This window comes from Lithobates pipiens, unplaced genomic scaffold (genome assembly GCF_037356315.1).
Source record: "Lithobates pipiens isolate NorthernLeopardFrog02 unplaced genomic scaffold, aLitPip1_a1.2 Scaffold_3, whole genome shotgun sequence".
NCBI lineage: Eukaryota > Metazoa > Chordata > Amphibia > Anura > Ranidae > Lithobates > Lithobates pipiens.
Window position 1 is genome coordinate 13,686,062 of NW_027507790.1, and position 27,281 is coordinate 13,713,342.

Here is a 27,281-nt window from a genome sequence, read left to right on the forward strand (position 1 = left end):
TGCAGCTGCGATCCGCTAGCTCAGCAGGGGATCTGTCCGCTGAGCGGGTGGATGAAAGGTCCATGTTTCACTCCGTTCACTAGGTGTCCCTCATTCCCAACTCAAAATGTTGTGAGGTGTGCCTACTAGCAAACGTATGTAGGCATAGGACACGCCTCCTGCCACACCCTCTTAAAAGAGGATTAACCAAAACAAAAGGTTACATAAATCCAAAATAAGACAAAAATAAAGAGCTTTTTTTTTTTTTACCACTACTATTTCTTTATACTGGCTTTTAAAATGTAAAATGCAGCAATTTAGAAATCAGATGAAAGGTTTAGCACTGGGAAACACTTTTTGAAAGATAAAAAGTGCATTTTATATTCAACTTTATAGATCAGACCAAAATGAGGGACAAATGAGGGGGGGGGGGGGGAGGGATAGAGGGACATTGCTCCAAAGCAGGGACAGTTGGGTGCTATGTATATATAATATGTATTGTATATTTACATTGATTCCAGATGAACCAATAAAAAAAACATACCTGGAATCCATCTTTAGCTGCACAGGATCTTTATATAGTCTATGTGCAGTTAAATCCTCAATAACAACACACAGAAATTGTATAGTAAATTGTTATTTATTTTTAATCTCCCTGACTCATCCTGCAGTACATACTTCATAACCTAACCATGTCTACATCCTCCTCCCACTCTTCCATAACACTGACATTGATCACATGACCGCAATCACCAGCCGCCGCACATGCGCTGTTCGCTCCGCGGGTCACGTGTCCTCCCTACAGAAGTGCTACGCAGTTACGTCGAGTCTTCTCCTGTCTTAGTCCGGAGCACGATGGCTGGAGTAGGACGGGTGTTTTGTTCGGTGTGGAGTCGCTGCGCTATACCGGAGCTGCGGGTGCCTTGTGCCGCTTATCACAAGAAGGTACGGAGGCTCTATTATTGCAGGCGGGAGGGGGGTGTCATGTCTGAGGTGAGGGAAGCCCTGGGGATATTCTGCCCCCCACATATATACACAATCCTGTGTACTGACAGGTCAGGCTGCAGCTCTGCTCTCCTCTCTCTATTGCTGATATGTGACCATTTAGCGCATTGGAACAACATAATCACCAACTTCTACAGCTGCCCATGTCCAATCTATCTGCTGATTGGGGCTGCATAGGAAAGTATAGTGGTCACCTATAGAAGCAAGTCTAAGGCTCACCACACACTATACAATCTGTGCAATTTCCTTTCGATCAACCAACTAAAATCTAGTGGAAGGGCCTGCCTGATTGGATAGTTTAGGTAGGTCCTCGTATGACATAATTTTGGTCACATGTAAAGTTGATTGCATGGTAAGGATGTGCTCAGGTGTGTTTGTATGCCCAAGCCTGACGCTGCGCAGCGCTAATCGCAGGTATGGAGACATTGTCCCAATCCGTGGCTGCACAGATTGGCAAATGTCTCACCGCCTGTGATTAGCACTGCGCCGTTTAAGCTTCCCAGCGGGCTCGGGCATGTGGTGCTGCGAACACGTCTATGCCCATCCTTAATGGTGAGCCTAAGATTGGCAAAGAAAAATATTTTGCGACGGCTTCAGGGTTGTTGTTGTGACCCAGCCAGACACTCCCCCCTCCAGAATAGGGGAGTGCTGGGCTCTTCTTAGCCTTCTGCCATGCTGTCCTCATTGCTTCTACTGCTCTGCCCTGATTGCTGACCCCCCCCCCCCCCCCCCTATTTATCAGACTGCTTTAAACAGAACTTTATCCATAACAACTTGATAAAAAAAAAAAAAAAAAAAAAAAAAAAAAGGAAATGTGGAATTCCTTGCTAATCATGCTGCCAAAATGAGTGTGCACTGTAAATTGCCTCCAGCATTGCTCCTTGCTGGAGGTGGCCCTTTGGATGAACAGCAGTAAATCATTAAAGGGGTTGTAAAGGTAAATGTTTTTTCACCTTAATGCATTCTATGCATTAAGGTGAAAAAACATCTCACACTGCCGGTGCCCCCAGTCCCCCCGTTTTTACTTACCTGACCCCTCGAAAATCCCGCGCTCGCCCCCGCTGTCCTCTTCGCCGCTCAGCCTGGCCGCTGATTGGCTGGAGTGGATGGATTGAAAGCAGCGCAGCCATTGGCTCGCGCTGCTGTCAATCACATCCAATGACGCAGCGCGCCGGGGGGCGGGGCCTTGTGATACAGCGAGCGGCTATAGCCGCCGGCTGTATCACGGGAGCGCGCCCGCAGTGCTTCTCACCAATGCGAGGGAGCTCGCATTAACGTGAGAAGCACCTGCGGGAGGAAGCAGAGACAGCCGCCGAGGGACCCCAGAAGAGCAGGTTCGGGGCCACTCTGTGCAAAACGAGCTGCACAGTGGAGGTAAGTATGACATGTTTGTTATTTTAAAAAAATAAAATGTTTTACTTTACAACCCCTTTAAGAGGAACTAAACCATTACTATACGAAAGGCTTGAGAATGGATCTCAAAGAAAAAGCTTACTTTGTGGGCACATCATGAGGCAGTGGTAGGATAAAAGAACTATGTCTTTATTACAAAATTATTAAAAAACATATTTAGGCTACACCCTATTATTTGACATGTTTTGCATAACAAAACAACACGTGTGCTTACCTGATGGGCCTTGGATCAAAGTATTGGGATGCCACACATCAGACTACGACTCAAAGACAATCTTGTCGGGGACCAAATATAGATGTTTGACCACTGCTATACATCTACACTTGGTCCCCGATAAAATTCTTTGAGTTGTAGTCTGTGATGTGTGGTGTCCCCTGATACGTTGATCCAAGGCCCATCAGGCGAGCATACGTGTTTGTGATGCAAGTAATTTTCCAAGATGTATACAAATTATCTGATACCTTTTTGTGCATATACAAATGCTTGCTATTTTTGGATACTTCGTTTTTTTTTTTTTTTTTTTTTTTTTTTTCTCGTTTCTTATTTTAATTTTATATTGGCGCCTCCCCAGTAAGTCCTGAGGAAACTACTAAATTGTGAAACGCGTTGACGAGCAAGCGTGGAGGATTTGTTGAATCATTTCTCTATACAGATCTAATTATCCATACTCCTATATCTACGAATTTCTCATTTCATATACCAAAGGATCTAACCTTCATGCTTGTTTGTACAGTGGTGTGAAAAAGTGTTTGCCCCCTTCCTCATTTCCTGTTCCTTTGCATGTTTGTCACACTTAAGTGTTTCGGGAACATCAAACCAATTTAAACAATAGTCAAGGACAACACAAGTAAACACAAAATGCAATTTGTAAATGAAGGTGTTTATTATTAAAGGTGAAAAAAAATCCAAACCATCATGGCCCTGTGTGAAAAAGTGATTGCCCCCCTTGTTAAAACATACTATAACTGTGGTTGTCCACACCTGAGTTTAATTTCTCTAGCCACACCCAGGCCTGATTATTGCCACACCTGTTCACAATCAAGGCATCACTTAATAGGAGCTGCTTGACACAGTAAGGTCCACCAGAAGATCCTTAAAAGCTACACATCATGCCGAGACCCAAAGAAATTCAGGAACAATTGAGAAAGAAAGTAATTGAGATCTATCAGTCTGGAAAGGGTTATAAAGCCATTTCCAAAGCTTTGGGAATCCAGCTAACCACAGTGAGAGCCATTATACACAAATGGCAAAGACATGGAACAGTGGTGAACCTTCCCAGGAGTGGCCGGCCGCCCAAAATTACCCCAAGAGCGCAGCGACGACTCATCCAAGAGGTCACAAAAGACCCCACAACAACGTCCAAGGAACTGCAGGCCTCACTTGCCTCAGTTAAGGTCAGCGTTCATGCCTCCACCATCAGGAAAAGACTGGGCAAAAATGGCCTGCATGGCAGAGTTCCAAGGAGAAAACCACTGCTGAGCAAAAAGAACATCAAAGCTCGTCTCAATTTCTCCACAACACATCTTGATGATCCCCAAGACTTTTGGGACAACATTCTGTGGACCAATGAGACAAAAGTGGAACTCTTTGGAAGGTGTGTGTCCAAGTATATCTGGCGTAGAAGGAACACTGCATTTCATAAAAAGAACATTATACCAACCGTAAAATATGGTGGTGGTAGTGTGATGGTCTGGGGCTGTTTTGCTGCTTCAGGACCTGGAAGACTTGCCGTGATAAAAGGAACTATGAATTCTGCTGTCTACCAAGAGATCCTGAAGGAGAATGTCTGACCATCTGTTCGTGTACTCAAGCTGAAATGAACTTGGGTTCTGCAGCAGGACAATGATCCTAAACACACCAGCAAGTCCACCACCGAATGGCTGAAGAAAAACAAAATGAAGACTTTGGAGTGGCCTAGCCAAAGTCCTGACCTGAATCCTATTGAGATGTTGTGGTATGACCTTAAAAAGGCCGTTCATGCTCGAAAACCCTCTAATGTAACTGAATTAGGACAATTCTGCAAAGATGAGTGGGCCAAAATTCCTCCAGGACGCTGTAAAAGCCTCATTGCACGTTATCGCAAACGCTTGGTTGCAGTTGTTGCTGCTAAGGGTGGCCCAACCAGTTATTAGGTTTAGGGGGCAATCACTTTTTCACACAGTGCCATGATGGTTTGGATTTTTTTTCACCTTTAATAATAAACACCTTCATTTACAAATTGCATTTTGTGTTTACTTGTGTTGTCCTTGACTATTGTTTAAATTGGTTTGATGTTCCGAAACACTTAAGTGTGACAAACATGCAAAGGAACAGGAAATGAGGAAGGGGGCAAACACTTTTTCACACCACTGTATATGTTTACTTTGTCAAATAATAGGGTGTTTTCTAAATGTTATGTTCTTTAATCATTTTGTAATAAATACACAATTCTTTTATGCTACCACTGCCTCATGTGTGCTTTTTCTGTGAGATCCATTCTCAATCCTTTTGTATAGTCAACACTGAAGAAATGGCTGCACTCCAAGATCCATCAAAATTCTTATTTAATAACGAACATCCCAAGTGTTAGTTCAAATGGTAGATGCGTTTCACACACTAACGTTACTTTTGTGTAGTCATTGGATGTTGATATAGTGGGGGTCCTCCTTTTCTAACCCCATTACTATAAAAGCTTAAAAAAAGTTAAATTCCTGGAATGCTAACTGTCAAATTTGCTTGTTTCCTCAACCAAACTGTCAAACCATCAAATGGCCGGTGTCATAACTGATCACTTGTGCATCACCATGGCAGTTCAAACCATTGTCCGTTTCCCTTGTAGATCAAACAGAAGCAGCTTCCTTGTCTGAAAAGGATAAGAGGGATTAGTTCCACATGTAGCTTTTAGTCAGAAAATGAAGTCCTGCTAGATGACTTCAGGCTTGTACCCTTTTGTAGATATAGCTATGTAAAACATTAAAAATAAGTGCATATACTGTGCAGTGATGCACTTTCTCGCTCTGCACATGCTCAGTTACTATTTTTAGGTACTGCTGAGTTTGTAGAGGCCAATCTGCTGACAGCCTTAAAGCAGTCTTAAACCCTCCTATCCTTAACAGCCAGGGAAGCTGCTCCTGTTTTATCTGCAACTGCCATGGTGCTGTGATCAGTTATGACACCAGCCATTTGATGGTTTGACAGTTGTCTAGTGGAACACAAGCAAATGTGACAGTTAGCAATCCCAACATTCCAGGAATGGAACTGTTTTTTGAAACAGTTAAAGCAATGGGCTTAGTTCCACTTTATGATTTATTGCTGTTCAGGGGCTCTGGGCTTCAGCAAAATGGCAGCCCTCCCAGGAAGAAGAAACAGGAACATTGCTGGAGGCAATTTACAACACGCACTCATTTTGGTAGCATAAGTATTAATGTGGAATGCATGCTCCTTGCTAACGAACATTATTTTTTATCATGGTATTATGGGTAAAGGTCTGCAGCTGTCGCAAATTCGTCAGTACCTAAAAATGGAGAGCAACTGAGCATGTGCAGAGCAGGGTGAGACGGTGTATTACTGTATTTGAAACAATACAGGCACTTATTTTTGATGTTTTACATAGCTAAACCTGCAAAAGGGGCCAACCTGAGGTGATCTAGCAGGATTTTCTGACTAAAGTTCTATTTTTCCCACAAGTGCTTGTAAATGCAGAACCTTCTCCCCCCTTTTTTTTTTTTCCCATTCCAGTAAAATATTTGTGAAGTTTTGTCCCATTATACATACCTGAGTGCTATCCCGATTCAGGTCTGGTCTCTGACGACAGAGGCATCAGCCATTGGCTCTTGCTGCTGTCAATCAAATCCTGTGAATTGGGGCCAGGTACACAGCCCAGCTCAGGAGCGAGCCCACAGGTGTGACACCATAGGAAGTGGCTTCCTATAATGGTGTATTAAGAGCGGAGTTCTGAAGCACTGGTGGGGGACCCCCAGAAGAAGAGGTTTAGGGCTGCTCGATGCAGTACCAATGCACAGAGCAAAAAAAGTGTATGTGTGTGTGTGTGTGTGTGTCTAAATTTTATGATTTGTTTATATAATTTGTCTTTCATACAGAAGCCTTTGCAAATGCTTTAGCTAAAGGATGAAACGGGTTTTTCCAAAGTTGCTGACAGGTTACAAGATGACATAATTGTCATTTAAACTACCTCTAAAGTCAGCAAATACTTTGCCTCCGCTGCAGCCATGTGAGGCTGACACTGACTTTTTTTACCTGGGTGCAGGGCCTTCAGCCATCTGGAGTGACAGGCACTGTGTGATGTAAACTCTGCACCTTTGCATGGGAGTTTGTTCATGCCAGAATTGTACAATGAGTTGTGCATGCTCGGTGTACAGTGCAAAGAGGAAGATAAGCAGCTTCTATTACAGAAGATGAAAGCTGGAGCAGCTGTGCATGGAACCAATCTGTGTTCCGCTATAGTGAAATGAAATCCTCCTATCCTTTACAGGCAAGGAAGCTGCCACCTGATCTGTTTTTGAGTGGAGCGAAACCCATTCATTTTAATCATAGGTTTATTAAACCCAAAACATTCTATATATTGTAGCTTGCCAATAATTGTATGGGGGGGGGGGAGGGGGGGCTGCAATATTTCTTCAGGCCTTTTTGCGCTTGTAAAGTGATGGGGCTGCTGTGGAGCTGCTATTTAAGTTGTACTTAAATATACAGATATGCTTTTTGTACTGCCGGAGACTCAGTTTTTGTAGCAAAAAGTGTAGTTGTACTTGTATAAAAGTTACTTGCATGATTTGACTTTTCTTGAATATTTGTTTTATTCTGCTCCATGCAGAGTTTCTTTAATAAGCCATATATTAGTGCATGGCCGGGCAATTGTTTTTCTCCAGTCATCTTCCAGGACGGCACACCTGAGAGATGACTGGTCCACCTGACAGGAAACACAATCAACAACAAGTTTAAAAGTTCCACCCCTCCCTCAGACCCTCAGTTCTTGATTGTGTTTCCCACAGGATGGCAGCGAAACCAAGTTTCTCCTTTTTTATTTTTTGTGAGGGGTCTGGGACCTAGTTTTTTTCCCTGTGAGATTATCTTTTCCTGGGCTTAGCAGACAGGGTCTGTGATACTCCCTTGTAACCCCCAGAGACACATGGGGGAGATAGTCCTCACTCAAGGTCTCCTTGGTGAGCCTTGTTCTCAGCCTCGTGGGACAGGGGAGTTGTCCCAGAAGTGCTGCTCCCCATTTATGCCGGTGCCTACCTTGAACTTGGTTCGTTGGAGTGAGGTGAGCTGCATCCTTTCAGAAGTGCTGAACGCGGATGGCGTGCGTTCCAGCACTACGGCACATGTCCGGAAGTTCGGAGGCATCGCTTCCGGGCATCGAGTTTCCGGATGGAGACCTGGTTGGTTCTGTGATACCTGACGCACCGGCGTGCGTTCCAGCATCACGGCGCAGGACCCAGAAGAGTGCCGTACGTCATTTCCGGGCGACGGACCTCCCAAAGATGCCGCCGATCGGCGGTCTATTTAAACAGCAGAGGGTGCGGTGGAAAGCACCCAGGCTACTTTCTGGTGAAGTGCTCTGTGCTTGCAGCATCTCCAAGCAAACAGGGGAACGCTCAAGACTACACCTTGATCCTGCAGGGCAGCTAAATCGCCATGGAAGTGGAAGGTCCGTCTGAGCAGACAGCCATTGAGGTCGCCACAGGGGGTGAGTGATCCAGCTGTGTTTTAGGGGCAGGGTACTCTGAGGCAGACCCCCCTTGCCCCTTTATGACATGTGTAGCTAACTGTCTATTTTGTTACTATTTCCAGGGACTGAAGGCTCTGCCCAGGGGTCAGCCTCTAGGTCTAAGGGTAAGGCCTACTTCAAAGTCCAGGCGTTGTGGTTATTGTAAACTCTAAGTTAGCACAAGACCACAACAAGCCTTTCTGCGATAGATGTATCTTTAAGCTCGCAGGCAAGGAGACCCCCCAGGTCGTGAAGGAATGTAGGGCTTTACAGTCAGAAATGTTAGCCACCCTTCAATCTTTTCAAACTACTCTAGTGAAGAGTCTGGAGGAGGGTCCTTCTGTGAGAGAGACTCCTCATTCACAAGAGAATTTTTCCACATCTTATGCGGAGAGTTCCCAGGGCCAGGTCTCCCTATTGTCTGAGGTGGAGGAAGGTCAGGCCCCAGAATTTAGTTCTGGGGAGGAAGATTCAGACCAGGATAGCCAGGGGGAGGCTAAACTTGGGGGACTTTTGTTCTCGAGTAAGGACATGGAAGGCCTATTAAAGGCCATTTACACCTCAGAAGATATCCAGGTCCCCTCTGCTCAGGTTTCAGCGCAGGACAGAGTGTATAGGGGCCTAGGAAGGTTGCAGGCCAGAACCTTTCCCATCCACCAGTCTCTGAAGGAGATAGTCCTCAGAGAATGGAAGGAACCTGAACGTAAGCTCCTCAAACTGAAAGCTTGGAAGAGAAAGGTGTCCCTTTAAGGATGAGGAGGAGGAAATTTTTTTTAAACTCCTCGTTGGGATGCAGCCCTAGCACAGGTGTCTAAGAGGTCCCGATTTATCCTTCGAAGATTCTGGAAATATCCAGGATCAGATGGATAGAAAGTCTGAGACTTTACTCAAAAGGGCCTGGGAGGCTAATGCGGCGGCAATGGCGCCGGCTCTAGCTTCCGCCTGTGTAGCCAGGAATGCAGACACCTGGCTTGACAAATTAATGGATCACGTCTCCCGGGGTAGGGAGACTAAAGAAATTGTAGACTCGCTGGAGGTAATCAGTCGAGCGGTAGCATATGTGGCAGACGCAGTGGTGGAGACTGTTAGGACCACACTAAGGCAGCAGCACTTTTAAACTCCGCCAGGAGGGCCCTATGGGTAAAAACCTGGGATGGAGATTTTCACTTCAAAGTCTCGCTTATGCGGCATTCCCTTTGAGGGTTCCCTGCGTTTGGGTCAGGCCTAGATCAGGTTTTGTCCCGATCTACTGAAAAGGGAAAGAAGTTCCCGGTGAGACCCAAGAGGGAAAGGGGTAACAAATTTTTTCGAGGCCCCTACTCAAAGACTCATGATAGGGGGAAAGTTGAACAGAGGAAAAAGTGGAACCTTGGAAAAGGAAAAGAAAAAAGTGCAATTCTTTTCTCCAGTTCCGGAGCCCTCAGAAGAAGGCAAATGACGCCACCGTAAAGGTAGGCGCAAGACTCAGCGACTTCCTTCCCCAGTGGGAGAGATTACGCAGAGTCCATATATTTTAAATCTCTTGGAAATGGGGTACAGACTAGAAATTTCTGATTACTTTTCCTCCCAGGGACCCAGCCAAGGCAGAGGGGTTACTGAGAAATTTAAAGGAGCTGGCAGAGCAAGGGTGATTGCCCCAGTACCAGCCAGTCAGTTAGCCCAGGGTTTTTACTCGCACGTATTTGTGGTTCCAAAACCCTCAGGCAAGTTTCGGTTAATAATAAATTTGAGAGGACAACCTGTTAGACTCGCAGGCACAGAAAGTATTCTTACCAACAGAGAAGGTAGTGAAGGTCCAGAATGCGGTTGTCACCCTTCTCGAAAGAGAAGCCTCTCTGAGATATATAATGAGACTGCTGGGCCTCATGACGGCTTGCATACCGGCAGTGACCTGGGCACAACTCCATTCTCGGCAGCTTCAGACTTTCCTACTTGCCTCATGGGGAGGAAAAAGAGAAACATTGGAGAGAAGAGTGTCCCTCACAGAGGAGGTCTCTCTCTCTCTCTCTCTCTCTCTCTCTCTCTCTCTCTCTCTCTCTCTCTCTCTCTCTCTCTCTTCTCTCTCTCTCTCTCTCTCTCTCTCTCTCTCTCTCTCTCTCTCTCTCTCTCTCTCTCTCTCTCTCTCTCTCTCTCTCTCTCTCTCTCTCTCTCTCTCTCTCTCTCTCTCTCTCTCTCTCTCTCTCTCTCTCTCCCCCCCCCCGGGGTGGCTCGACCCACACAATTTGTGGAAGGGTCGCCCCTGGTCCCAGGTAAACCCATTGGTCTTGACCACAGATGCAAGCGCTTGGGGGGCTCATCTGGGAGACCGATATACCCAGGGGTCCTGCAACGGCAGCCAAGCCAGGGAATCTTCCAATTTCAGGAGCTTCTGGCAGTAGGCAAAGCCCTAGACTATTTTCAAGAGCAGCTGCAGGACAGAGGTTCAGGTCCTCTCAGAAAACCTGGTCACGGTTGCATACCTAAACCACCAAGGGGGGACAAGGTCGGGCAAACTAAGGCAGTTAGCACAGCAAATCCTTGGGAAGCAGAAAGGAAGGTCCTTTAACTGTCAGCGATTCATATAAAAGGCTCACTCAACCTGCAGGCAGATTTCCTAAGCAGACAGCCCATCCTCAGGGGGAATGGGGATGAGCAAAAATCGTCTTCCTGGTGTGCAGACATTTTGGCAAGCCAGAAATAGATTTGTTCGCTTCTCGGAAGAATGCGAAGGTCCTCCGGTTTTTTCTCCCTTTACAAGGATCAAGAAGCAGAAGGGATAGACGCTCTTGTACAGGTGTGGGATTTCAGGCTGGCTTATGCCTTTCCCCACTGGTACTCCTTCCAGAGTCCTACAGAAGTTAACCGACTCAAGGACAGACCTGGTGCTGATAGCACCCTGGTGGCCCAAGAGGGTTTGGTTCCCCACCATTCAGAGTCTCTCGGTAGCTCCCCGTTGCATCTGCCGGTGCAACGAGACCTGCTCAGTCAGGGTCCATTCTTTCACCCCGACCCGGGACGTCTCTCTCTGACAGCATGGCTATTGAGAGGGAAATACTCCGTGACAGGGGCTGTTCGGAGAGAGTGATAGACACTCTTCTCCTCAGTAGGAAAGGCGTCACCAGAAAAATTTATGCAAAAGTCTGGAGAGTTTTCTCCCGTTGGCTGCAGTCTAGGGAGGGGCTCTCCAGATGATACCTACCATCCTAGACTTTCTTCAGGAGGGGTGGACCAGGGTTTGGCAGTCAGCACCCTCAAAGTCCAGGTGGCAGCCCTGTCCGTGTTTTTGATAGGAAGCTAGGACAGGAGCCACTGATAAAAAGATTTTTGTTGGCCAGGGAAAGGGTAGTTCCAGTCAGGTCGGTCAGTTGCCCTCCATGGGACCTGTCCCTGGTATTAGATGCTCTAACAAGGGGCCTTTTGAGCCGGTGGCTCAAATTTCTGTTAAACTTTTATCATTTAAGTTGGCTTTCCTTCTGGCTATCACTACGGCCAGAAGGGTGGGTGATATACAGGCCCTTTTGATTAAAGAGACGTTTTTGCGCATCCTAGAGGATAGGGTAATCCTCACTCAGGATCCTCTTTATTTGCCAAAGGTGGCTTCATTATTTCACAGAACACAGGAGATTATTCTCCCGTCTTTTTGCCAGAATCCCAAGAATAAGGAAGAGGAAAGGTTCCATTTCTTAGATGTCAGGCGCTGTCTCCTAGTCTATTTGGAAAGAGTGAAAGACTTTAGGAGATCCAGTCACTTATTGATCACCTTCTCAGGGAAGAGAAAGGGTCTACAAGCTTCTAAGGCAACGATAGCTAGATGGGTTACAGACCATATCTATTGCTTATAGGCAGGCAGGTAAACCAGTACCAACCCGCCTTAGGGCGCATTCAACCACATCCCTGGCGACCTCCTGGGCAGAAAGGGCAGGCGCCTCAATCGACCAGATCTGCAGAGCAGCAACATGGACGAGCCATAGAACATTTCTGAGGCACTACAGAGTGGAGCTGTTGTCCCCTCAGGATTTGGCATTTGGCAGGAAGGTCCTACAAGCGGTTGTCCCGCCCTAAGACCCCATTCACACCTGAGCGTTTGTAGCCCTACGCCTGAAGCTACAAAACGCTGGAGGGGAAAAAATACATTATTCTCAATGGAGATGGTTCACATCTCCACTCCAAGTCGCCTGAAGCCCTACGCCTGAAGCTCAAACAGGTTCCGGACCCTTTTTTGTCGCGCGAATCGGGCTGATTTGGGCGTTTTCATTCCCATAGAAACTAATGGAAACGCTCGATTCGAGCGTTTAGCGCGACAACGAGCGTTTCTATGGGCGTTTTGACGTTGTATCTGCAATGCTTAACATTGGTGACCTTTTGCCCTGCACAAATTCGCGACAAAACGCGGCAAAAAACGCCGCGAATCGCGGTAAAAAACGCCGCGAATCGCGGTAAAAAACGCCGCAAATCGCGGTAAAAAACGCCGCAAAAAACGCTTGAAAAAGCTACGCTCAGGTGTGAATGCAGCCTAAAGGTAGGCCTGAACTTCTTGCTTATCGTCTCAGGTGTGCCGTCCTGGAAGATGACTGGAGAAAATGACCAGTTACACTTACCGGTAACGGCTTTTCTAGGAAATCTTCCAGGACGGCAGGCCTACTTCCCTACCCTTGTTTTATTGGTGTGGTATATTTATTCCTCACAGAATGTTCCCTCTGACACCGGTGTGGGCTTTTCTTTACCATAACTGAGGGTCTGAGGGAGGGGTGGGAACTTTTAAACTTGTTGATTGTGTTTCCCCTTCATTTTGGATAGCGTGGGGAAGGGTTAGAATATATATATATATATATATATATATATATATATATATATATATATATATATATATATATATATATATATATATATATATATATATAATTTTCCCCCTGCTATCCAGGGCAATGTATCCTTTCTGATTGGCTGATCTTACTAGATGAGAATTCTGCAGTAGACAGAATAATAATTCTGCTCTTTAATAGAACAGGGGGAAGCTAGAACCCCTGTAAATAAATATATATATTTCTGTCTGTGTCCTTATTGTAAATTTCCCCTTGCTGGCTGGTAAAATCGTTGTCAGCAGGACAAAGTGAGGGTAAACAGAGCCCCGGTTAGAGGTGCAAACCCGCCAGGGTTCTAAATCTTCTTTCTATCCAAAACTAGAATAAAGAATTTTGGCTTGATATACACTTTAAAACCCCATTATGAACCATCCCCACTTGCCGACCAGCCACCGCAGTTGTACTGAAGCAACATGGCTCGGCTGTGTGAATCACCGTCATGTTATGACGCTTTTATATTTGGCCACTAGGGGCGTGTGCCCACGGAACCGATGCGAGTGGCACACAGAGTATCGGGATCTGTGTCTGTAAACACACAGATCCTGGTTCTCTGAGGGGAGAACAGACAGATCGATCGTCTGTTCATACAGAGTATGAACAGCAATCTGTTATCTCCCCTACAGTCACCTCCCCCCTGCAGTTAGAACACACAATAGGGAACACATTAACCTCTTGATTGCCCCCTAGCGGTTAACCCCTTCACTGCCAGGGACATTTTTACAGTAATCATGCATTTTTATAACACTGATCACTGTAAAAATGCCAGTTGTCCCAAAAATGTCAACATTGTTCGTGTCTGCCATAATGTCACAGTCCCAATAAATATCACAGATCGCTGCCATTACTAACTTAAATTTTTTTTTTATATATATAAAAATGCCATAAAACTATAATCAATCCCCTATTTTGTAGACGCTATAACTTTTGCGCAAATCAATCAGTAAACGCTTATTGCTAATTTTTTTTTTTTTCTCTCCAAAAATATGTAGAACACATCAACCTAAACTGAGGGAAAAAAATGTTCTTATATCTTTATGGGGGTTATTTATATCAAAAAGTAAAAAATATTGCTTTTTTTTTTTTTTTCTTTATTGCGCAAAAAATAACCGCAGAGGTGATCAAATACCACCAAAAAAAAGCTCTATGTGGAAAAAAAGAGCGTCAATTGTGTTTGGGTGCAGTGTCGCACCACCGCGCAATTGTCAGTTAAAGAGACGCAGTGCTGAATTGCAAAAGGTGCTCTGGTCAGGAAGGGGGTCAAATCTTCTGGGGCTGAAGCAGTTAAAGTGGGCTGCATCTTAGAGTAGGGTTGCACCAGTACCAAGCTCTTGTACAAGTACTCATGCAAATGCTCCGATACTTAAAATGATACCTTTGCTTCCGCCAGGGATAACGCAGGAACGGTGCAGGAAACCGCATGCAATCCGGACAGGAATCGCATTAGATTCTTTGAACCAAAAATACTAAAGCTCAAATATGGATCCTCCGTGGAATAAACCTATGTGAAAACAGCAAACACTCAAATGTGGTCAGTCACCAAAAGGAATATGTACTAAATAGTGATGCACTATAATCCGTATTCCACCGCATACTTAAAGTGCCAAGTGCAATACAGTGACCTTCAGGGGAGAAAACCAAGCCAACTCACCCTGCCAGTAAAATGGCTATAAATAATACCAAACAACATAACGAGTCCTGTTGTGCCAAAAGATTGCCAATGAATAGTAAGAAACAAGGACACGTGATGAGGTGCAAAGTGCTGATTGTAAGCAACAGGGGGAATACAAATACCCCAAAACCCCATAACACTGCAATACACAATGGTGTTAAATAATATGACCAACATAAATGTAACACACTGTCCTGTGAAAATATCAAAAATCCATATGTGACTAGTGTAATGGTGTTTACAATCAGCACAGTCAGCATTTTGCACCTTATCACGTGTCCTTGTCTCTTAATATTTATTGGCAATGCATTTATTTATCTTTTGGCACTGCAGGACAAGTTATATTGTTTGGTATTATTTATAGCCATTTTACTGGCTGGGTGAGTTTGGTATTCTCCCTGAAGGTCACTGTATTGCACTTAGTTTTATGCATTTGCACTTTAAGTATGCTGTGGAATACTGATTATTTATAACGCATCGCTATTAGTACATATTCATTTCTTTGCAGTGCAATTTGGGCCCACTCATTTTGTATGGGCTCAGATCGCACCTCAAACGTATACGATACTCTGTATCAGCGAGTACTTGACCTAAAGTATCCGTACTCCCTAGCAAAACAGTATTGGTGCATCCTTAATCTACAGTAACATAATACTCTATTGGAAAAGGGGGAGGTAGGCAGCTGGGTCATTTGTGATAGCCATGGTCCAACACTACTATATGCTTTTAGCACAGGGTATTTCTAACCTTTGCTGTAACACTTGGCAGTGAAAAAATTTGCCCTGTATTACTGCATATGCAGCTTGCCTGCAATACAATTCTAAATAAGGATGGATTTAATTGTTAGTTTTATGTCCTTCAGTGGTTTGTTTGTTTTTTTTGGTCTTATCTCTACTCTATTTAGTGATTCACTAGCCCCCCATATGTATCTGCAGTGCATATTGTGTCCCAGCACTTGATTTTCACATACTTTTATCGAGGTCCATTATTTCCTAGTTAGTGAGGACGTGATGAGGGTGATGGCTTCAATGCATACACCTTGTCAACGCATTTTTATACTTTCCTGCTCCTTAGCTGCAGTGCAAATCACATGCGATCTCTGTGCGATGCGATTTCAGCCATACAGATAGTATGGCTGAATTCCCATCGCATCCGGCCCAAACTCGTACAGGACCCTTTTTTTTTTTTTGGTCCGCAGCAGAATCGGATCGCATTGGTGGTCACACCATGCGATCCGATTCCTGTCCGAGTTTGCAGATCACACTGCGATATGCGAACGGATTTGGAGGCGTCATTAACTTTTAACTGATACTCCCAGCAGTTCGCATAGGGCAGTGTGAACTGCCGCCGGGAGACATGCGATGCGGGAACCCGCAGTAGATTCGCAGCATTCCCGCATCGCAGCAGTGTGAACCTAGCCTTATAGTCTGAGCATTTGGTAGCTTCAAGATACAAAACTCAGGTGTGAATGCAGCCTCAGTAGTTAGCAGGCTATTAACCACTATCCACTAATAGAACAGAGCCTCCCAATATTGCCTGTATCCCTGTTTGCTTGATTGACAGCTGACTGACTTTCATTGTGCATCCCTGCCCTCCTTCCCATCCAGTGAACATTGAAGGAATGGAGCAGAGAGCAGCGACTCTGCTCTGAGAAGACTGAAAGCTGACTGATCAGCATGGGATCACTCAGAACTAGTTTATTTTGGTATAAGCATCAACATGTAGTCCTTTCTATCTACCATCATCTTTTGTAACGCCAATGATTAGTGAAGCAAAGATGCACTTAAAACCTCTCCCTAAAAGTTGCTAAACAGACATTTCTGGTTTGCACAGAAGAGGAGCACAGCACTGGCCGTGTGTGTATATATAGTTATGCTCTTGTTTGTATAAGTGTAAACATCGCCATTGAGGCTCTATTCACACCTAGGCGTTTTTTGGGCATTTTTCTTCTGTAAGCCACAGCTCTAAAAATGCCAAACAAGACAAATCGCATTCATTTCAATGGCCTCTGTTCACATCTGAACGTTCTGTCGCTTGAAGCAAATCGCTCAAGGTACAGGAGTTTTTTATTTATTGGTAATTACAAGCGTTTTCTGCCTTTTACATTTGTGACCTTTTGGCCTGTGCAAAATCGCATGACTTTTTGCCTGAAAACAAAACGCCTAGGTATGAACGGAGCCTTAAACATTTGTCCTGGCTGTCTTCTTGCGTAACACAAGTAATTAGAGAAGCAAAAATAAGGATATTTATACTCTACTACACTATGTTTTGTAAAGGAAAATGCTGACTAAAAGTAAGCAAGGATCCATCTTGCTATTTTGAGAACTGCATTATGTAACAAGCTGGCAGAGCCACTGCTTGTCAAGGGCAACTAATGAACAGTTCTAACCCTGATTTTATATATTAAGGTTGTTGATCACTATGAGAATCCAAGGAACGTCGGATCCCTTGACAAGAACGCAAAGAATGTTGGAACTGGTCTGGTGGGCGCTCCAGCATGTGGCGATGTTATGAAATTGCAGGTTAGTATGGCTTGGCTGTTTCCTAAAGACTTGCCACGGGGTAAATAAGATTTATTAAATTTAACAAAATTCTGTTTTCTTGAAGGTTTGAGGGACACAGAAAACCTCTGGGGTTTGTGCCCTTAGGAGGATTGATATTTGCTAAAAAAGTTGTTGCTCATCCCAGCACAGGGAAAAGAGAGCTCCTAACATCTATATAGGAATTTTTGTCTGGTGATGGGTTATAGACAGATGGAGTCGGCATAATTTATATTAAGAGTGGGGGGTGTGTTTTTTATTTTTTTTTTTTTTTTTTTTCAAAATATTGGCCAAAAATATAATATCCTGTGATTTGATATAATAGTGTAGATATAGTTAAAGTATAGATATTGGGCTCCCTCTTTTTAATGTGTAATTTATTTGGTTTTTGAAAAAATGATTCTATGTGGTCAGCTCATTCTACTGCTAAGCACATTTATTGCTACTTTTGTATTTTCAGATTGAAGTTGATGAACATGGGAAAATTACTGAAGCAAAATTTAAAACATTTGGATGTGGTTCAGCAATTGCCTCAAGCTCTTTGGCTACTGAATGGGTGAAGGGAAAAACGGTAAATCCTGTTAATTTGCTGTGTCTTCAGTTTGGTAGTAATATTTCTAATACAGTGGCACTGGGGCCATTTGATAAAGGGTTACTAAACCCTTGTGTGCATGTCATACATGCCTCCACTGTGCAGTTGGTTTTGCACAGTGGCCCCGATCCTCCCTCCTCCTCTGGTCCCTCAGTGATGCTGGTGGTTCCTCCTCCCATCAGAGGTGCTCTCCTTCGGGACACCTGTGCGCTCCCGTGTCCTGCTTCTGCGTCTATTGACACAGAAGGACTCGGCTCAGGCGCCCGAGTCATTGGATTTGATTGGCAGCAGCGGGAGCCAATGGCTGTGCTGCTATCAATCTATCCAATCAGGACACAAGAAACCAGCTATAGCTGATGTGATTTGTCCCCAGGGCGAGAGACAGGGCTCAGTGAAGTAAAACAAGGGGTGGGGCTGCAGCATGAGAAGGTTTTTCACCTTAACCCCTTCCCGCGGAGTGTACGCAGATATGCGGCCTCAGCTTTCGGGGGTTATACTGGGATGATGCCCGCAGCTGCAGGCATCATCTGCTACCGTTTTTTAGAGCAGGCGATCGGCTTCCCAGGGATAACAACCGATGTGGCGAAAAGCTGCTTGATTGTTATCCCAGAGCAGCGGGAGGGGACTTCCCACTGCTCTGACTAGACCTCCCGTCCCACTGGGACATCCAATCCTTGTTATGCCACTTCCGGCGGCTAGAGACAGACTGGCATGAAGCCAGAAATGGCTTTGTTCCAGTCTCCTGAATGTAAACATGGAAGCGACATCCCATCACTTCTGGTTTGCTCGGGTGCCAATGGCACCGGATTTAAAAAATATATATATACAGTATTCAGACTCTGTTTTCAGTGATCTGAATACTTTGAAGTGCAAAGGAGGGATTGAAGGTCTTTTAAAACCCCGTTCCCTCCATAAAATAGTTCCTGCATTCACCTATTCCCATCCCTTGTGACAGCAATAAAAGTGATCAAATGTACCGTATTTATCGGCGTATAACACGCACCCCAAGTTTAGGAGGGAATTTTAAGGAAAAAAACAAACTTGCATTTAAATGTCCATCAATGCAGCCTTATTGTCCATCTGCAGCCTTGTCCACCATTGCAGCCTCGTCAGTTTTTATTTTTATTTTTTTTAAATGCCACCGCCGAGATACAGAGCTGGATGTCCTGTGTATCTCGGCGGCGCGCGGTAGTTCTCGGCGACCTCCGGCCGTTCCCTGCAGCTTTCGGCCGCCGAGAAGAGCCGAAGGCGGCCGGAAGCCGCCCAGAGGCTCGGAATTGCCGGGGATCGGCGTATAACATGCACCCGCGATTTTCCCCTGCTTTTAAGGGGGGGAAGTGCATGTTATACGCCAATTAAATACGGTATTTATTTTTTTAAACACAATTTTAATAATATAAAAATAAGAGAAGACATTTTTTTAAAGCGCCCCCGCAAGCTCACACAGCAAAGAAAAAGGGCATGCGGAAGTCACGGCTGCATATGTAAACCGTGTTCAAACCACATTTGTGAGGTATCGCCTCGATCGTCGGAGTGAGAGCAATAATTCTAGCACTAGACCTCCTCTGTAATTCTAACCTGGTATCCGTAAAAAAAAAAAAAATTTTAAAGCGTCACCTATGGAGTGCGAGTGCGTGCAATTATAAAGCGTGACATGTTTGGTATCTATTTACTCGGGGGGTAACATCTTTCACATTATACAAAAAAATTGGGCTAACTACTGTTTCGTATAATTTTTATTTATTTTTTAATTCATGAAAGTGTCCCTTTTCACAAAAAGTTTTGTTTAAAACACCGCTGCACAAATACCATGTGACATAAAATATTGCAACAATCGCCATTTTTTTTCTCTAGATTCTCTCCTAAAAATATAATATTTGGGGGTTCTAAGTAATTTTCTAGCAAAAAATACATATTTTAACTTGTAAATATCAAATATAGGCTTAGTCACGAAAAGGTTAAAATAAAATAGTGTTTTATTTTTTGTTTTTATTTTATTTTTTTGTTTTTTCCCTGCTACTCATACTTGGGTGGATGTAGTATTAGACTGATGCTGCAGTTGTCCCCTGGTGTCTCTGCACTGAGAACCGAGCCACCGAACATCACTGATGGCTCAGTTCTCACTCCTCCCTGAGCAGAGCAATGTTGACTTCAGACAGCATCGCTCCTGCTCTTCCTCTCTGCTCATTGGAGTGCTGAGCTGCAGAGGGGTGGGGAGCGGCTATCTCAGCAGCTCTGAGACTGCCATCAATCAAGGCAGCTGGCCGATCCAGAAGTCGGGATGATGCGCTGCCTCAACTGATGACAGTGACGTCAGTGGAGAGCAGACTTCAGACCACTCTCCACTGAAAACGGGTCACAATTATTCTGAGCTCTCATAAGAATCAACACTATGTGATGCTTCCCCAATACACTGCAACTGGACTACTGACAAGCAAATTAGAAAAGTGGTATTTGTTATGCATCTGCATTTTTGCATCTTTTAAATTGGAGAAAAATATGAAGGTTGCCATTGCTGTCATTCTGAAATCTGCATTTGCCTGACTATTTCAGATTTCAATCATTTGAACATTTTAGAACAAGGATGCAGCATATACTTGCTTGGTATCTTTATTTCATTCAAAACGTCAAAAGACAACTGTCATTTTTCAGTAAAAGGTGGTCAGTGGTGGCTGGGGTAGTCTTCCTGTAAATTCTTCTGACGTTTGATAACTTCTAAACCATACTGTTTAATTTGCAACTTTTTGTTTCTTTCCAGCAAAAGCCTTGTTTTTAGTACGTACTGTTAGTGTTTCTTCAAAGAAAGGACTTTAAATATCTTTGAAAGCATAATTTTGTTGCAACTGAATTGTATATAGAATAAAAAAACATGCCTTTTTTTAAAAATAAAAAAATTCAAAATAACTGCAGTAACAACCAGTTTTGTTTTTTGTTGTGTAGGTTGATGAGGCCATGACCATCAAGAACACAGATATTGCTAAAGAGCTTTGTCTTCCTCCAGTAAAACTTCACTGTTCCAGTAAGGATTTTTTTTTTTATTTGGAGTTTTTTTTTTTTTTTTGTTTTTTTTTGTAATGTAGAACTGCACGATTCTGGCCAAAATGAGAATCGAAATACTTTTGCTTAGAATAAAGATCACGATTCTCGCGGCGTAAAATCTTTCACATAAAAAATATAGTCTAACTCTACTGTGTTCATTTTGAAAGGGAAAAAAAAAAAAGATGTAAAAGACAAATTGATACAATGTTTTTTGACTTAACATTTCACTGATAGAATGTTTTAAAACTTGGCAGACTGCCCTGACTTTGACTTTTGATGGCAGAGAGAAAATTCTCTGCATACCAAAGATCAGGAAACCCTTTGTCAGGATTGCAAGGGGAAAAAATCACCATAACAATTCTTGACGATTAATCATGCAGCTCTAGTATGTTACATTTTGTGTGTAATGTGACAAAGCAATCCATAAAATGTACCTTTACCATAGAATTCCTCATTGGGGTCAGCAGTGTGTCTAGTACCACTGGAGTTGATTTACTAAAACTGGAGAGGTGCACAATCTGATGTATATCTGTGTTTTTTTTTTTTTTTTTTCTCTTCTCCTAAACCCATACTTCTCCATGTGCATTTTGCTCGTTCTAGTTTCCCTGTATTAATCCATTCATATGAACATTTTTATAATTTTATGCAGTTTTTATGCCCAGGATAGATTATAGGATTGGCTTAGCAGTAAAATCATATCTTGCGCTATTAGGAAAAAAGAGCATACAGTATCTCACAAAAGTGAGTACACCCCCACTTTTTTTTGTGAATATTTTATTATATCTTTTCATGTGACAACACTGAAGAAATGGCATGTCCAAATTGGGTCCAAAGTGTCAATGTTTTTGTATGGCCACCATTATTTTCCAGCACTTCCTTAACCCTCTTGGGCATGGAGTTCACCAGAGCTTGACAGGTTGCCACTGGAGTCCTCTTCTCCTCCATGAGGACATCACGGAGCTGGTGGATGTTAGAGACCTTGCGCTCCTCCACCTTCCGTTTGAGGATGCCCCACAGATGCTCAAAATGGTTAAGCTCTGGAGACATGGTTGGCCAGTCCATCACCTTTTACCCTCAGCTTCTTTAGCAAGGCAGTGGTCGTCTTGGAGGTGTGTTTGGGGTCGTTATGTTGGAATACTGCCCTGTGGCTCAGTCTCTGAAGGATGTTCTGCTTCAGTATGTTGCAGTTCATGTTGGTATTCATGGTTCCCTTCATGAACTGTAGCTCCCCAGTGCCGGCAGCACTCATGCAGCCCCAGTCTGACACTCCCACCACCATGCTTGACTGTAGGCAAGACACACTTGTCTTTGTACTCCTCACCTGGTTGCTGCCACACACACTCAACACATCTGAACCAAATACATTTATCTCAGTCTCATCAGACCACAGGACATGGTTCCAGTAATCCATGTCCTTAGTCTGCTTGTCTTCAGCAAACTGTTTGCGATCTTTCTTGTGCATCATCTTTAGGAGAGGCTTCCTTTTCGGATGACAGCCAGTTAGCCCAATTTGACGCAGTGTGTGGAGTATGGTCTGAGCACTGGTGGGCTAGCCCCCATTCAATCTCTGCAGCATTGCTGGCAGCACTCATGTCCATTTCCCAGAGATGACCTCTGGATATGACGCTGAGCACGTGCACTCCACTTCTTTGGTCGACAATGGTGAGGCCTGTCCTGTTAAACCGCTGTATGGTCTTGGCCATCGTGCTGCAGCTCAGTTTCAGGGTCTTGGCAATTTTCTTATAGCCTAGGTCATCTTTATGTAGAGCAACACCTTCGTCTTCTTCGTCTCCTCCGTCTCCTCCGTCTCCTCCGTCTCCTCCTTCTTCTTTCCAGTAAGAGAGCGTGATACCACCAAATTTCACACCTGAGACCTTTTAACACCAACCAGTCAGATGACATCGGGGAGGAAAATTGGCAAATTGTGCCCAATTTGGACATTTTCAATTAGGGGTGTACTCACTTTAGTTGCCAGCGGTTTGGACATTTTATGGCTGTGTTGCCTTATTTTGAGGGGACAGCAAATTTACACTGCTATACAAGCTGTACACTCACTACAGTGCCTTGCGAAAGTATTCGGCCCCCTTGAACTTTTCAACCTTTTGCCACATTTCAGGCTTCACAAAAAATAAAATTTTTATATCTTTATGTTTGAAGAATCGCCAACAAGTGGGACACAATTGTGAAGTGGAACGAAATCTATTGGATTTTTTAACTAATGAAAAGTGGGGCGTGCAAAATGATTCGGCCCCTTTGCGTTAATACTTTGTACAGCCACCTTTTGCTGCGATTACAGCTGCAAGTCGCTTGGGGTATGTCTCTATCAGTTTTGCACATCGAGAGACTGAAATTCTTGCCCATTCTTCCTTGCAAAACGGCTCGAGCTCAGTGAGGTTGGATGGAGAGCGTTTGTGAACAGCAGTTTTCAGCTCTTTCCACAGATTCTCGATTGGATTCAGGTCTGGACTTTGACTTGGCCATTCTAACACCTGGATATGTTTATTTGTGAACCATTCCTTTGTAGATTTTGCTGTATGTTTGGGATCATTGTCTTGGAAGATAAATCTCCGTCCCAGTTTCAGGTCTTTTGCAGACTCCAACAGGTTTTTATCCAGAATGGGCCTGTATTTGGCTGCATCCATCTTCCCCTCAATTTTAACCATCTTCCCTGTCCCTGCTGAAGAAAAGCAGGCCCAAACCATGATGCTGCCACCAGCATTTTTGACAGTGGAGATGGTGTGTTGAGGGTGATGAGCTGCGTTGCCTTTACGCCAAACATATCATTTTGCATTGTGGGCAAAAAGTTCGATTTTGGTTTCATCTGACCAGAGCACCTTCTTCCACATGTTTGGTGTGTCTCCCAGGTGGCTTGTGGCAAACTTTAGACGAGACTTTTTATGGAGTATAGGAATACACGGAAACTCAGACAATTAGTTCCCGTGTCACTGCTATTGTATGCAGTACCGCATGTGGTCAGGGGGGGGGGGGGGTTGGGGCGCCGGAGACACTTGGGAACCAAGTGTTTTCGAGTTTCTCCGGTGCCCCTGCACCTCTGGCCAAACACAGTACTGCACACCCCAGAGGCTTGAATCCTCCTGCTTGTAAACCACATTACTTGCAATCCAAGGTTTTACTGTACTGTGCTTCCTTTCTTCAGTAGAGGTCATCTATTGTGAGAATTCACACAGTATATAGCAATGCAAAACTAGAGATACTTCCTAGAAACCAATATAGTCTTGCCGGATTGGGGAAGGCAGTTTAGCCATGACATCAGGCAAGCTGAGTGAAAGTGGGATCAAGTACCTGCTCCCTGGAGGGAAAAAAAACCCCTCAAATACAGGCAGAGGAGAGTTGGACTTTCCTTTTTACAGAATAAGTTCTACTTTAAAAACTGTTTTTTTGATAATCTCAATAGGGTTGATTTACTAAAATTGGAGAGTGTCAATCTGGTGCATGGTAGCTAATCTGCTTCTAAGCATAGCTTGATGAATGAAGCTTTGACGAAAAAAGAAACCTGATTGGTTTCTATGCAGAGCTGCACCAGATTTTGCACTCTCTCCGGTTTAGTAACTCAACCCCAGGGTGTGCTTTGTGATTTTGAAATTCAAACTTCAGAAGGATGTAATACTTGCTAACAGCCAGTAGGTGGCAGTATGGTCTTTGGCAAGTTAATGTATTTGATAGCTGTATGATCTGCCATTTTCTCTGGAACAAAGTTATGTGAAATGCAAAATATTATAGTTGCAATTAGAACAGAAGTAAGGGGGAAATAATGGGAACACCTGTTCTGGTGACAACTCTCTAAGATGGCATTTCCCACCACATCTCATTGTCTTTCATTAGGACACAAATAGCAAAGACTGGTTTTAACCCTTTCACTGCCAAAGCCATTTTTGCACTTTTGTGTAAAAAAAAAAAAAAAGTTTAAAAGTAATTTTAGACCTGAAGATTACACAAAAATCCACAAACATTACATATTTTCTAAAAGCAGATGCTCTAGTGCAGGAATAGGCAGCCTCTGACTCTAGGAGTCATGCCTGTGTTTGTCAGGGTTTTGCAATGTCTCATGGGACTTTGAGGTTTCTAAACAGCTGGAGAGCCGAAGTTGCCTACCCCTGCCCTAGAGAATCAAATAGTGGTAGTTGCAATTTTTTATGATGCGCGATATTACCGCAAAGGTGAATTTTAGGGCAAATAAATGGCCCAACTTTTTGGTAAAACATAAAAGACAAAGTTGTACCGAGTAAATGCCCAACATGCCAAACTTTACATTTTTGTGTGCCCGTAAAATGGTGTCAAACGTCAGTACCCTATATTTTCTATAGGCTATTTTTCAAAAGCCCCCTTTAGGTATCAGCCACCGGATTGTGTGTGATCCCCCCCCCCCCCCCTGCTGTTGGGTCCATATGATATATGGACCTGGTGGCAAAAGGGTTAATGATGCTATAACCTCTCCAAAACTAAAATGGAGGATTTTGGCTTGAATGTACTTTTAGTATTAGGTGGTCCTAGAACAAAGTTTTTTTCAAGGGTAGTTACTTTTGCTGGTCAGCATTCTAATAGTAGTATTGCAATGGCTAACAGGTTACGCAGATTGGAAAATTCAAAATGGGAAGGGCTGCATGGGGATGCAATTTATTTATTTTTTTCCCCACAAGTTTAATCTTTTTTTTTTTTTTTGTTTCATTTTATAGTGCTGGCAGAAGATGCGATCAGAGCTGCTTTGGCAGACTACAGACTGAAGCAGGATAAGGAGCAGTCAGTAGCAAGCGGCTAGCACCTCACATTTTCAGCAGAGCGCCTCGTCACCTTGATATGCCGTTCTCTTAGGAAATGGGGCTTGCCTTTACCATTAGAACAGCAGATTTATGAAACGCACAATAATACAGCAACTTGTCCCACTGTGTGAATGTTTTTGTTGTAACTGATTTCTGTTTGCAAGCTGTGCCATTGAACTGATAATCAAAGTATTGACTATAATGGCATTGTTCCTGACATTCTGAACAAACCTTAAAAGTGATAGCGCCTATTTATGCCCTCACAGATATCCCCCCCCCCCCCCCAGTCCTATGGCTACATATGCAGGATGTGTTTGTATAATCCCTGCATCTGTTTAAAGATTTGTGAAACTTATTAAAACGGGTCTGTTTAATCACTCCGGGCCACTCCAGCTAATGCATCAGACAGGGACAAACACAAAGATTAGTAAAGGGGCAAAATAAAATCCTTCAAAAATAAAGGTAATAAAAACCTTTCGTAAGCAATTATTCAGAGTTAAACTGAATACTTTATAGTCAGCTTCCTGCTTAGTCCAGTCATGACTGGTTCTTTTAACGTGAGCTTGGGCATCTGTCCACATTCAGGAGATTGACACAGGGATGTTATCCATCAGATTTCTAAGACTGTTGCTTTGCCCTGCCTGCCTTAAGAAATATGTTAGAAATAGCAAAGAAACAACGTTTGTGTTTTTTTATTCTTGCACCAATGGCTGGAGAGGAACTGGTCTAATTTTAGAATGGATTCCCAAGGTTACCTGAGATTAAAAAGTGTGCTCGTGTTATAAACAGCTTTATTCCTTTTTTTATTATATACTTTCTAAACCTAGGAGGAATGTTAAGAAATCGGTTGTTCTAGAATAAAGACTGATTTTTTTTTTTTTTTTGCAAAGGAAAAAGGGGGCTTCTTTAAAGCTTCATAGTTTTGTATGTAGTGTATAGTTTAAAAAAAAAAAGAAAAAAATGATCACCTGCTTTTCCTTTTTTGTACATATTTCATATGTTCTAAAAAAATAAAATGCTAAACGTAATCCATTTTCTTGGCATTTGTAGGATTTGTGTTTACCTTTTGTACCAAATGCGAGAGAACTAGAATATTTTAATATTTACTGAACTGCTTACACAAAGTGGGCCTATTTGACACACACACACACACACACACACACACACACACCCCTGAAGTTTGTGTCGTGGGAGGTTTCTATAAACTGGCACAAAACTGCCAGATTCAGAGCAGAGCTCTGAGAGTCTTGGCCTATATGGAGGGGGAGGTGTGTCTTTCCTCCAATCGGCTGTATGCCAAGATTCCACTCCCAGTCCTGAACAGGAAGAGAAACTTTCTATCATGAGGTAAAAATTCTAAAGAATATATAGAGATGAAGACAGCCGATATACATGTAAAATTTTATGTAGGGAGATTGTTTTATCCCAGTGTATCATCTGAGGCTGTTCACTTCACTGGGTATTGGAGAGGGTTTACATCCACTTTTTTAAAACAAAGCCCTCCACTAACAGGGCTTCTACTATTGCCTGGTTTTCCTTCCAGGTTCATGGGCTCCATTCCTTTGAATGGATGAGCCACAATGTCACTCCCGCACATGTGCATGGGAGTCGCTGTTCACAGCACAGGGATCTGAAGGAATGGCACTGCCATTCCTTCAGAGCGCATGCGCCGGTGACATCACTGGTGGCTTCACAAGGTGCACGTTTAGGAGATATT

At 43.7% G+C, this 27,281-nt stretch overlaps 1 protein-coding gene across 1 annotated transcript; it reads left to right on the plus strand.

The window, feature by feature from the left end:
- Positions 1-752: 752 nt before the first annotated feature.
- ISCU (iron-sulfur cluster assembly enzyme) lies at positions 753-26,596 on the plus strand. Its single transcript, XM_077461286.1, has 5 exons — positions 753-924; positions 17,024-17,137; positions 17,616-17,726; positions 20,688-20,766; positions 25,481-26,596. Exons 1-5 carry the CDS (start codon positions 835-837, stop codon positions 25,561-25,563), a joined length of 477 nt encoding a protein of 158 aa, XP_077317412.1. The 5' UTR covers positions 753-834; the 3' UTR covers positions 25,564-26,596.
- Positions 26,597-27,281: the final 685 nt, after the last annotated feature.

Excerpts from the sequence above, each read along its gene's own strand:
- ISCU (XM_077461286.1), top strand. The coding sequence starts at position 835 with ATGGCTGGAGTAGGACGGGTGTTTTGTTCGGTGTGGAGTCGCTGCGCT. Across the intron at positions 925-17,023 it reads GTGCCGCTTATCACAAGAAG|GTTGTTGATCACTATGAGAA; the intron begins GTACGGAGGCTC and ends TTATATATTAAG. Across the intron at positions 20,767-25,480 it reads AGTAAAACTTCACTGTTCCA|TGCTGGCAGAAGATGCGATC; the intron begins GTAAGGATTTTT and ends TTCATTTTATAG.